This window comes from Sceloporus undulatus, chromosome 4 (assembly GCF_019175285.1).
Source record: "Sceloporus undulatus isolate JIND9_A2432 ecotype Alabama chromosome 4, SceUnd_v1.1, whole genome shotgun sequence".
In the NCBI taxonomy this organism is placed as follows: domain Eukaryota; kingdom Metazoa; phylum Chordata; class Lepidosauria; order Squamata; family Phrynosomatidae; genus Sceloporus; species Sceloporus undulatus.
The window spans coordinates 153323568-153336943 of record NC_056525.1 but is presented as its reverse complement, the minus strand read 5'-3'; the positions used below and the strand labels follow the sequence as shown (position 1 = coordinate 153336943).

Below are 13376 nucleotides of genomic sequence, written 5' to 3'. Positions count from 1 at the left end.
CGGGCTCCCGCGAGATTTGGCGGCAACACCCGAAGCGGCCGCGCTAATCTCGCGAGATGAAGAGGAGGAAGCCACGCTGGCCTGGGTCGCTCCTTTTGGTCCCGTAGGATTGAAGCGCTGCTGAAGGGAGAGAAGGGCGGCCCATACGAACTGGCAGGTCTGGAACCAGGGCGCGGGACTGGGACTGAGCCTGGCCTGGGAAATGTAGTTCTGTGAGACGCTTAGCCTTCTCTGCCAGAGAGCTCTGGGGCCACAAGGAACTACAGTTCCCAGGAATCCCTAGCACTGAGCCAGGGCAATTAAGAGGGGTCTGCCTCCGCAACAAAGGACAGTACTTGCCCATAGAGAGTCACTGGGGAATACTTGCCCATAGGGAAACATTGGGGATTGCTCGCCCATTGGGCAAGTATTCCCTATGATTCTCTATGGGCAAGTAATCCCTATGTCTCTCTATGGGCAAGTATTCCCCATGATTCTCTATGGGCAAGTATGGTACCCTATGGGCAGGTTCTGTCCTTTGTTTTAGTACGTCCCCCTCCACAGTGCAGAATTAATGCAGTTTGACACCACTTTCATCCCCAACAAGGCTCAGTGCTATAGAACTCTGGGATTTGTAGTCCTGTGAGGCCTTGAGTCACAGAGCCCCGGTGCCCCAACGGACTACAAATCCCAGGATTCCATCACACAGAACCATGGCAATTAAAGCGGTGTCTGACTGGATTTATTGCCACAGCGGGGATGCAGCCTCTGTTAGAAACTGCTGGTGCCACTATCTGCCCTCCCACCTCAATGCTGTGGTATTCTGGGATTTGTAGTTCTTTAAGAGCCAACTCGGTCAGAGGGCTCTAGTGTCACAACAAACTACAAATCCCAGGATGCTGAAGGGTCACCCATTGGGTTTCCATGGCCTATCAGGGTTTCAGACCCGGGTTTCCAGAGTCATAGTCCCACACTCAAACCACCGCATTGCACTGGCTTCTCTTTCAACCTAAGCTACATCTAAAGTAATGATGTTAAGCTTACATTTCTCTTATTCTGATCCACTTTGGTTGTGTACTCACCTTGTTTTACAGCCATGGCATCCTTCACTTGCATCACCTGCCGCGTGTCTTTCAAGGACGCTGAGGTTCAGCGCGCGCACTACAAGACCGACTGGCACAGGTATAACCTGAAGCGGAAAGTGGCCGAGATGCCTCCTGTTACTGCTGAGAACTTCCAGGAGAGGGTCCTGGCCCAGCGAGCGAGTCTGGAGGAGCAAAGCAAGGCCACCGCTACTTACTGCACAGCTTGCAGCAAGAGATTCTCCAACTTCAATGCTTACGAGAACCACCTGAAATCCAAGAAGCATTTGGAGCTTGAAAAGAAAGCTGTCCAAGCTGTTAGCAAGAAGGTGGAACTCTTGAATGAGAAGAACCTGGAGAAAGGCCTTGCCGAAGAGAACATCGACAAAGACGCCATGAACACGGCTATTCAGCAAGCCATCAGAGCACAGCCATCTTCATCTCCGAAGAAAGTTGCCACGTTGCCTGGTACCACCCCGGCTTCGTCTGTTGCTGTGGAAAGTAACAGTTCCGTACGGAGAAAAGAGCATGCAGAAAAGCCTCCCCGGCTACAGTGGTTTGAACAGCAGGCCAAGAAGTTGACAAAAGAGGATGAAGGGGAGGAGGAGGATATGGAGGAAGGTAAGAGGATGAGGGCAATTTATGCTAGTAAGAATGGTCTAGGGCAGTAGTGTCACAGGGGCTGTGGAAGGTGCAGGCTGCACCAAGTGACACCCGGTTGGAACCTCTTCCTGCTGTGTCCCTCCTGGTTTTGTCACAGTGGAAATCCTAAACAGACTGATTGTGGAATAAACTCCTTGAACATTGAACATTCATTCCTAGGAGGACATTCGTGAAATCACACTGTGTAGAAATGACTGGTGTATGTAAAACATTTATAATCCTCCTGTCAGTTGTAAAGGCTCTCAGAACTTTGCATGTCAATAAAAACGACAATAGTTGCCTTTAGGCTTGCAGTCTAAAAAGAACATAATGTAAAAGGGGATAGGGATGGAAAAGTAAAACCAAGCTCAGGAACAACTTCTTAGTGCTCCAAAAGCCATATATAAGCAAGTCATAATGACAGGTTTAAAGCAGTTAAAGTGCACCCAAATGTTGGTAGTCTCCTTATCCTGACCTCCATTTCAGTTGACTAAAAGGTGCTACCATTTAATCAGTTAATAAAACAATATTATTTTTAATAGAAATGATTGATGAAATTGCCACTGGCAACCACTGTATTAAGATTAGTTTTTCATTTATGTATTTAATGCTCATTTAAGAAGGAAAGCCTCTTCTCGGGTCCTGTTTGTATAGCAAGGAGGAATGATATTCTAAAGCAGGCAGATTTGTTGCTTCAGAACTGCCATATGTTTCTTTCTTTCTTAGATTAATTAATTTAAGTGGTTCAGATATGTCTAGTCATGTGAGAGCTGTCACTAAGGGTTGGCTGGATGGATTGCCCCATCGGCTTGGTCAGTCACACACGGGAATCAGCCACAAACAAAAACATCTGAGATAATGAAATCGAGACGATCCATGTACTGCACCTTTCTGTGAAATTCCAGGTATCATGTAAAAAAGGCCCCACTTACCAATAACAGTTTATCCACTGGCTCTAATCTATGATGTATGTTTTAGATAGAGCAGTGATTCTCAAACTCTAGTTGTTAATTTGTTTGGCACTTTCAGCTCCCACAATTGGCGGAGTCTTCTGGGAGTTGTAGTCCTGAACCTCCAGAAGAGTAAAATTTGAGAACCCCAGCCTTAGAGGACCATCTTCAATAACCACCCTGTTCTCTTCCCCTTGGGGATTCTGTGGAATGAGGGTGACAAATGGCAGAATGATTAAAAGAAGTGAGAAGATGCTAGGTTTCTTTAGCGTTCAAGTCACTCACCTGAATCTCCCACTGAGTTTTTTCTGGTGCATCGTTTGAAACATCGAAGGAGCCTGACTGATTTTGGGTCACTGCTAGCATATTGATTGTATAAGGCTGTTAGTATGCAGCTTTTATTAACATGAAAATACAAATATTGATGTTTGCTTTCATTTGGTTTGAAAGGCTGGGAAGATGTAGACTCTGATGAAGAGTTAGACTCTGAAGAAGAGGAGACTGAAACAATTCCAGATGAAGCAGAAGCGGGAGCATCTGAGCAAAATCACCCTACTCCTGATGCAATCCCAGTAACAGACTGCTTATTCTGTTCTCACCATTCAAGCTCTCTCATGAAGAATGTGGCTCACATGACAAAAGTCCACAGTTTTTTTATTCCAGATATAGAATATCTTGTAGATCTCAGAGGACTGATAAAGTACTTGGGTAAGTCTGAAATGTTCATCACTCTTAACCAAATAAAACTGTTTGAAGACATAGTCACGTTAGTCTGGAAAATCAGCATACAAGGGGATCTTGTAGCACCTTTCAGGCTAACTGAAAGAAAGAAGTTGGTAGCCTGAGCTTTTTGTAGACTTCTTCAGATACATGTTTTATAAAACTATTTTGTTTAATTTTAGAAACCAAAGCCCCAATATCACAATCTGCTTGTAACGGCTTACTTCTGAACTCTCATGAAGACCATGGATTTGCTTAGCAACCTTGCTTTGTGTGTTGTTTCAGCTTTAGCCTGTGGAATAAAATACATATTATAAAGCATTCTTCCCCCTTGCAATTTACAGGAGAGAAGGTTGGAGTTGGGAAGGTCTGCCTATGGTGCAATGAGAAGGGAAAATCCTTTTACACAACAGAGGCTGTGCAAGCGCACATGAATGACAAAAGCCACTGCAAACTCTTTACAGAGGGGGATGCTGCTCTGGAATTTGCAGACTTCTATGATTTCAGGTGGGAAATCACAGCTGCTGAGCATTATGTTTCAGTCTAGTTCGTACGTTTTGCAAACACAGGAGCTCCTCACATATGGCCAGTACTGGGTATCTCTTGTAGTACAGTCTTGCCTCTGCATATGCGGACATGCCATCTGTGGACTTAAGCATACGCGTATGGCAAGCCCATGAGGATGTGGCATTGGCAGAGGAGGAGGAGGGAGAAGGAGAACGAGGAAAAGGAGAAGGAAGAACAGAGAGGAGGAGAAAGAAAAGGAGGACAAGCGGCAGCAGTGCAACGGAGAGGGGAAGAGGAAGAGGAGGAAGATGGAGAAGGCGAGGGAAGAGAAGGAGGGGGAGGAAGGAAAAGGAGGACAAGCGGTGGCAGCGTGACGGAGGGGGTAAGAAGAAGAGGAAGAAGGCGGAGAAGGCAAGGGAAGAGGAGGAGGAAGAAGAGCCACCACAGTGGTAATGGGAAAGAAGCGGAGGAGGAAGAGCGAAGAAGAGAAAGGACTGAGACAGAGAGGCAGAAATAATCTATTTTGAAACTGCTTTAACTACCCTGGCTCAATGTTTGGAAACCCTGGGAATTGTAGTTTACTGTGGTACCAGAGCTCTCTGACAGGGAAGGTTAAATGTCTCACAAAACTACAGTTCTCAGCATTCCCTAGCATTGGGTCAGGGCAAGTTAAAGTGTCTCATGCTGGATTATTTCTGCAGTGTGTTTTGGCCCTAAGAGAAAGAAAGAGGAGGAGGTGGGGAGGAGAAGGAGAAAGAGCCACAGCAGCGGTGATGGGGAAGAAAAGGAGGCGGAAGAGTGAAGAAGAGGTGCCCCTGTGATGCCTGCTGCTGTGAGAATGGCGAGGCTGACATCAGGGAGGGGGGAGGGGGGAAGTGCCATTGTCCTCAATGGTGGCGCGGCCACATGGCCACACCACCATTCAATAGGACTTGAGCATACTCTGATTTTGGTATTTGCGGGGGGGGGGTGTTGTCTGGAAAGGATCCCCCGCGTATAACGAGGGCCCACTCTATATGCAAGCATACCCCTCGTGGGAGAATGGAATTACAGTCATCCCTCCATATTTGCGGCTTTGACATTTGCAGATTTGATTATTCACGGATTTCATTAATATGTTCTCTCTAGGACTGTCTAGGTCCTCCAGTGCAACTCTGTGGTCAACTTTAACTAAAAGTTGCACTGAAAGACCATTTGTAGCTACTTTAGTGCCATTCTGTGGTCAGTGTATGTTGGACATTGACCACAGAGTTGCGCTGGAGGACCTAGGGATTCCTAGAGAGGTGTCCTTCAGGTAAAAACATGGTGTTTTTGTTATTTGCGGTTTTTCCATATTCACGGGGGTCTTGTTCCCCTAACCCTAGTGAATATGGAGGGATAACTGTATTTGGCTCTTTCTTTGAGAGTGCCTCTGTATCATCTTTTAAGTTTCCAGGGATGGAATCTTGCAGCACAAAATGAGAGTAGTCACCCCTCCTTTTTTGTGGGAATCTGTTCTAGAACCCTCATGAAAATTGAGTTTTGCATACATTCAAGCCCCATTGGCTTGAATGTAGGTGTGTGGCACGCACCCTCTTCATTCTCGCTCCATTTGTCCCTCGCGCATAAGCGAGGGACACGAGTCTGAAGCCCATGAGAATGGAGGAAGGACTGTAGTTCAAGAAATAGCTCCTATCTGCCCATTTTGTAACACAAGATCTTTCTTCTGGTGGTTTGTAGAAGCACTTACCCTGACTATCAGGAAGGTGAAGATGTAGAGATGCCTGATGAACTGCCATCAGAGAAGAACTTGGAATATGATGATGAATCTATGGAGTTGATTTTACCTTCTGGTGAGTATACTATTTTTAAAAAAGGACGGGGAATGTTCCTTTAGACCAGAGATTTCAAATGTTTTGGATTTCAACTCCCAGAATCCCCAGCTAGGTTGGTCAACAATCAGGAATTCTGGGAATTGAAGTCCAAAACATCTGGAGGAGGAAAATTCGGGAATCATTGCTTTGGACTTACAGGTTTTGGAAGGCTGTTCACTCTGTTGTTATAGGGATATGGCAGAATCCATATTCATTACACTGGAGGTATTTCCTTAACATGTTTGGGGCGTCTTTAAAATTAATGATGAGAATGAAAAAACTCCTATGTGGATGTGATTTGTTTGAATAAAGAGCAACTGCTTGCAAACTGGCGTGTATCAGATCCAGAGACAATGGTCTAGAACAGTGCTACTGAAAATGGTGGTCTCTGAGCCATTGTTAGTCCACAGAGAGTTTTCAGGAAAAGAAAGAAACAATTGTGCTAACAGGCACAACACTAGTCCTTGGTACATTAGGGAAAAAATCTCACCATTCAGTCTAATAGCATACTTGCACAGCCAGGGTGTGGCTGTTGCATGGACCTCTTTCTCCACCATTGACTCTCAAAGTACATATGCTAATGTAAGCGGAGATTACACTGCCATGTCACTTATGGTATCCTGTCCTGTGTATTCTGTGGAAACAGACTCTATTGCATTTGGGAGTTACTAAAGCTAAGAAAGGCTTTAGTGGGACAGGTATTCTAAACCCCATATTTCTCTTCCACCACTACCCTGCCTCAGAATGTCTAGCAACACTATTTGCTGAAAAAGACCTTTGAACCTTTTGCTGCCCTGAGAGATGAGGATTTCTTCTTTAAAAACAAAAATATCTTGTTCTTATCATATTCATGTCTCTCTGCCCATAAATTGTGACGTTCTTGCAACTGACACAGAAGTAGATCCTGTTGGTTTCTATAGGGCTTATACCTATATGCTAATGGAATTAGAGTTCTCGTGTCACAAGTTTACCTTAAACATTCACCAGACTACTTTTTTTTAAGCTGGCCAATATCTTCAACATTGCTTTGTTGGGTGCTGTAACATCCAGTCTGCTGCCTCAAAGTTTCTGCTTTCTAAGTGTTTTATTTGACCCACTGCAATCTGTTTTGGGAACATTGTGCCATTTTCTAACATCTAACAAAATTAAGCATCTGACCTCTTTGGTAAAGATGAACTACAAATGAAATGGAACAGATGCACATAATTTAAAACCCTTAAGAGCCGGAGTGGTTGCTAGCAGAGTGTAGTGCACCAATATCACTTCTTGAACTGATATGTTAGGTAGGGAGGGCAGTTATTTTAAAAATGAACCCCTCTGTATCTTACAATCTTTATAATGGATGGGGAACAACTGACCACCTTGAAGTTCTTGGACTGCTGCTCTCTCCATCCCACACTTTTGGCTGTACTTGATAAGCCTGATAGGAGGTACAGTTTAGCATCTAGACTCACATTGCCACCTCTGCTTGGAAATAAATGCACTTTTGTATATGTATTCTCTTGCTTGGTTAGTGCAGTTTTCTTGAAAACAGAGGCACGTAGTGTAGGAACTCAAACAAACACTTAGCTTGTTTCCATATGGGGATGCTAGAGACTGTTTCCATGATAAATATTGATTCAGGTTGCTCTTCTGCATCATCAGCACATTCACAAGGGCATGGAATTCCATAGGCTTGTTTACTATTCTTAACTATCAGACTTCAGATACAATATAGTTCTAGTGAGTCATCAAGACCACACCACTATAGAGCTACAGTACTTACCTTATTAGAGGGCAAAAGTACCTTGTGAGTCCCTCATTGTCTAAAAGTTCTCTTCTCAGATTTCACCTGTCTTAGATCTAATCTTAGATCCCCCCAAATGATATCCCTGATCATTTTGGGCTGCTTCTGGTGATATGGATGTGAAGATAATAGTCTAAGGTTTTCTAAGAATAATTTGTAGGCTGCAGCAAGTGGGAATCTTGATAATGTGACCTTGAAGAGCTTCTTGTATTTGTATTTGTATTGAATAAAACTCATTTCAGAATTTTGAAGGTGATTCACTTTTAATTTTAGTAAACAGAAACCAAGGTCTTCCACAAGGCTGGCAGAGGGTAGCACACCATCAGCTTACAATGGCCCCATACAGACTGTCAAAATAAAGTTGCTTTGGGTCACTTTGGAGGTATGCTGTTTCAATGATGCATGTGTCCTAAGAGTCCGGAAGCTGTGTCAAAGGTGCGCTCCAGTCCTTAGGACTGGATCGTGGCTTTGGTGCGGCTTCCGGACTCTTAGGACGCATGCATCATTAACCGGCTTCCTCCCAAAGTGACTCGAAGCAGCTTTATTTTGGCCTGTCTGTATGGGGCCTAACTTGATTTTCTGCGTGAGCATAACTAGCCTTTCCAGCTCATTTGTGCTGCAGGAAGATGACATCTCTCAGCTGTAGAATCTCAGCCAGACACTTGTCTGAATGCCCCCTGCCTGTGAATTTCCTGTGGGGTCATGCTCTGGCATTGATTGCACTATGGGGAAGGTCATTGCACAAGTAGGTACTGAATACCTGTTTACCCAGAAAACAAATGCACATATATTTGCACAATTCCAGGTTATGCAGATATGTGTCAACAACAGGATTCTAACCATAGCATCTGATGTAATGGTATCAAAAAAAGCCCACATACAACATATTAGGTTGGAACTAGATTTAAATCATTTAAGTAGACTGATTAAAATAAATGGGGCTAAAGTTTGTTGTGATATGTCACATTAATTTCACTTGGTCGGACCAAGTCTTGATCCAAACCATTGTCTTTTCCTCTTTTTACTTACCTTGACTTACACTTGTCTTTCCTAGAACATAAATGCATCTTATTAACCATTTCTCTCCTATTTGCTGTGTGTAACCTGTTTCAGTGCAGATAAGTTGTCCTGGAGATTTTACAGAATAGAAAGGCTAAATATATTTGTTTCAGATATATAGTGGGCTCTTGGTATTTGCTGGGGTTTGGTCTCAGAATCAGTGGATGCTCAAGTCACGTTATATACAACTTCTTTGGGGGTCTTTAAATAGAGGCTGGATGGCCAATTATTGGGGGTGCTTTGATTGTGAATTCCTACATGGCAGGGGTTGGACTGGATGGCCCTTGTGATCACTTCCTATTCTATGATTCCATGAATCCATGGGTGCAGAATTGCTAGATACAGGGGGCCAACTGTAAGACCCCTTATATATTATGTGGCTTCACACTGAAGGTTTTTGTACTATTTCCTTATGTCATGGGTGGAAACATGCATTACAATATCAAAACATGGCAAGATATTTCTACATGTGATAGGAGGATATCTTTAAAGACTTAAGTTGGGGATGATGAACCTCCTGCTCTTTGATGCTTTTCCATCTTCCTCCAAGCTGCATCTTCTTTTCTCTGGTCTTATGATTAGTTTTATTTCCCATTTTGTCTTCTTATTAAAAATCTTTTTTCTCTGTTCTTTAAATATTTAAATATCAAATGTTCAAATATGTACTTTGTTTTTTATTACAAAGGTGCTAGGATTGGTCACCGTTCCTTGATGAGATATTACAAGCAGCGGTTTGGTTCCTCAAGAGCTGTTGCAGTTTCAAAAAATAAACAGGCGGTGGGCAGAGTGTTGCAACAGTACAGAGCTCTTGGCTGGACAAACAGCACCGGTAAGTAAACCAAATGATTATGCGACAACAAAACTGTTGGTAGTTAGTGTTCTAGAGAGGGGTCTTGTTTGAACTGTTTTCCTTGATTTAGACAAAATAATAGCAGCCTAGTTCTGGCAGTTCCTTGGTGGTATCACATTTTCAAAAAACCCTGATACATTGTGATTTCATTTTCTTGGCATCTATCCAATGCTGCCAGTCCTGAAAAGTGAACAAGCATCTCTACCACTACCACTTGGTTTGTAAACTATACAGGCATACCTTCAAGCTCCTTTACAGAGGCTTTTTACATCTTCCCAGCCTGCTTATCTGCAGTAAGCAATACACCAAACAAAGCTTGAGTAGGAAAGAATGGGATTTTACTCCACTGTAGCTGTATGTGCATACCAAAACAGACAAGGTAAAGAACATCAGCCTTCAGAATTCCTTACTGAGCAAAACAGTGAAAAATGGGGAAACAGATAGGTTTGCCTCACCAGTTTACTGCCAGTCCATTACAAAAACATAGATCAATAAGTTTGGCAACCAAAATTAGAATCTTAAGAAATGTGGAAGTTGGTGAATATTCTTTGGAAGCAAATTTCAAGTGGTCTTTAAGAAAGTTCAAAACGTCTTTACTTATGCTAGGTTTACCTGGTTGTTTCATTTCACATGTGCCCTAGTATTAGTTTTGAAGGTAAAGTTTACTGAAACATGTTGAAACGTTGCTTTTTGTGGTGCAGGGGACTATCCCTCTTCTTTCCATGTTATTTCTACCTCTACTACCAAATTTTCTGCTAAAGAAACAAAGTTTACTTTGTTAACTGGGGTAAGCCTGTACTGCTGAACAAATCTGTCAGACACACCACCTTTGCATAGCTGTCAGAAGCCACTAAAACTATAAGAAATAGTTTCTCAAATGATCTCATTGCCTTACATGTTGCTGACAACTTCAGAATATTGGTATGGTGGCCTAGAGACCAGCAACCTTTTACTGCATCTTATAAGTGACTTCCCCATCCCCAGCATTTTAAGGTCACATTAGCAGTGATGGTCAGCATCAACTGATGAAATTTCATTTCCCACAGTAGATGGTGAACATGTGTCCACCAGTGCAAGGAGTCCTTTATTGGCACTTTTTTTGTGGGGAGTCAGCCAATAACTTTTTCTCATGTTATTTTTGCCTCTGGTACCATATTTTCTATTAAAGAAGTCATCACCAGGAACACATTTACTTCGTTAACTCAGGTATAACCATATAGCCCATTATCTGCTCTTTGAGAATATTGAGATGTATCTGTCTGGCTGTTGAAGTAAACAGAATTCTAGACTAGATGAGTGATCTGAATCAGTTGTGCAATTTCTTGTTTTGATCCATTGTTGTAGTAGAAAGAACAGACATATTAAGTGCAGGATAAATCACCAAATCTGTGTAAACTTGCATCTTGTATAGGAAAACCACCATAGCCATGAGGAAGTCATGCTGACATTAGGTGCTTTCATTCCTTAGAGAAGTCCTTTTACCATCTAGATAAATGTTGAATGTTATATCTCTTCTCTGTTGCTGTAGGGGCAGCACTGGCTCACGAACGTGACATGCAGTATCTCCAGAGGATGAAAGCAAAGTGGATGCTGAAGACTAGCATGCAGAATAATGCCACCAAGCAAATGCACTTCCGCATGCAAGTCAGGTTCTGAGAGAACCTAATGAGAATGCATCAAAGCATGAGCTTGCCTTTTTCTTTTGGCAAGAGAATGGACAACAAAACTGTGATACTGAAGAGGAGACTCATACCTTACTAGTGGCTGCACATATGGTGCTATTTCAAAATCTTTTCAAAGTTCAATCAAATGTCACTTGTCAGACTTCAAACCAATAAAATGGCTTTACATCAAAAACGTATTGCTGGATAATCATGGATACAGCTTCTCAAGTATGTAGCATGTAATTTACTGTGTAAAGCAAGGATAGAAATTGTGTGGCCCTCCAGATATTTTTGGACTGCAGCTTTGATTAGTCCTAGCTGGCATAGTCATTGGTGAGGAATGCTGAAGTTGGAGTCTCAACCACATCTGAAAGTCTATCCAGTTCCCACTCCTACAATAAGGCTACATTTTTAGTATTTGCATGGCACTGCAAACACTTCCAAATTCTTCACATACGCTAAAGCTTTTTTTTGGTACGTAGATAGTGTTTGTTTTTGTTGTGTGCCTTCAAGTCGTTTCCAAGAACACGCCATGCTAGGGTACCCATAAATCAGAAAGGCCAACCCTATCACAGGGTTTTCTTGGCAAGATTTGTTCAGAGAGAGGTTTGCTTTTGCCTTCCTCTGAGGTTGAGAGAATGTGACTTGTCCAAGGTCACCCAGCAGTATTCCCCCATATTTCAGAGAGAGTTGCTGCAGAGATAGGAATTTGCATAAAGCCACCTATCTGCAAGTTTACCTAGAAGAATTTTGAACTTTCCAACTCAGCTACTTGTGTTCAATGCTAAATCAATTGTCTCTATTAGTGAACAGTATGTGAAGGAGACTTTTCAATAGATTAATGGATATAGGACCTATGATACAGGTTCCTTAGTGGGATCGGGCTAGATATCTACTGATTCCTGACTTCCAAATGTAGATCTTTCAGTAGTGATAATGCTTCAGTGTTAACTTAGTGTAAGACCCATCAATATCAAGTAATATATAAAAATGAAAAACAAGATGTTACTGTGGCCACTCTCAGCAGCCAGTAATGTCACTGGTAACCACCTTGAAACCATGTTTTGTATCCATAAACCATGTGGACAAAGCTCATCTGTTTTAAGTTAATGGTACCCTGTGAGACACCAAGGTGGCAAACATGTTTTCCTCACTGGTCATGTTGATTTTCTTTTCTGTCAACTTTCTTGTAAGCATGTGTTTCCACTAATGCTATAGCCTTGCAGCCATATCCTAAAGTGCATCTAAGGTCATTCTTGTTGTGTCATTGCTTGCAGTTTCCCTTCTGTTGTTCTAATACTATGCAGCAGAGTTGAGATTCAGACATTTGATCGGAGTAGGGTAGCCTTTAGATGGTTAACTGATGTATGCAAACTCACCTGACTCACTTAAAATACTCCAAATATGCCACTTCACTCACTGGAAGATCCTGCACAATGCTCACTGATAATACTATTGAACAGAAGCAGGCATCTTGGAGGAGCAGTTTGCAATTGATAACAGATCTGGCATCATAAAAAGTGACCTTTCTAACTGTCACATCATTGTGCATACAATTAACATTTGTCACACTCAAAATCGTACCTCTCAACAGGATGAAAACAAGGAGGAAGCAAATGAGTAACAGATGAACACAATGCTGGGTCATCATCTTAGCATGAGTGTTTTAATACAGTGGTGCCTCGGGTTACGAAAGTAATTCGTTCCGCGGCCGCTTTCGTAACCCGAAAAGCCTTCGTAAGCCGAAATGCCATAGGCGCTAATGGGGAAAAGCCGCGTTTCGTGCGAAAAAGCCGGAAAAAGCACCAAAAAATTTTTTCGTAACCCGAATAAACATTCGTAACCCGGAACAATTATTTCTTATGGGATTTTTTCGTATCCCGAAAATTTCGTAACCTGGGTATTTCGTATCCCGAGGTACCACTGTACTCATATTCACTTGCAGTGAGAACATGCCTCCTGCTTTTTATGCTCTGCTTAAAGTCACATTTTAAGATCCCCTCCCCTAGCTCATTACCCCTTTGTCTGCAGGAAGAGCAATATTTAAACTGGCTTTCACCAAGGGTCCCACAAAAACCACTTGTTACATTCTCTTAAGAGATTGTGTGTGTGTATACATACATACATACATACATATATTGTGTGTGTGTTTATATGCTTACATATATTGTTGCATGCCTTCAACTCCTTTTCAATTTTTATATCGTGCATACACACGCGCACGCACACACACACTCATCCCTCCATATTTGTGGCTTTGATATTTGCGGATTTGATTATTCAC

General features: G+C 42.5%; 1 protein-coding gene across 1 annotated transcript; it reads left to right on the top strand.

The window, feature by feature from the left end:
• ZNF622 (zinc finger protein 622) lies at window positions 1–12746 on the top strand. Its single transcript, XM_042465899.1, has 7 exons — window positions 1–157; window positions 1074–1682; window positions 3104–3361; window positions 3718–3880; window positions 5600–5712; window positions 9264–9407; window positions 10957–12746. Exons 2-7 carry the CDS (start codon window positions 1076–1078, stop codon window positions 11082–11084), a joined length of 1413 nt encoding a protein of 470 aa, XP_042321833.1. The 5' UTR covers window positions 1–157; window positions 1074–1075; the 3' UTR covers window positions 11085–12746.
• The last annotated feature ends 630 nt before the right edge of the window (window positions 12747–13376 follow it).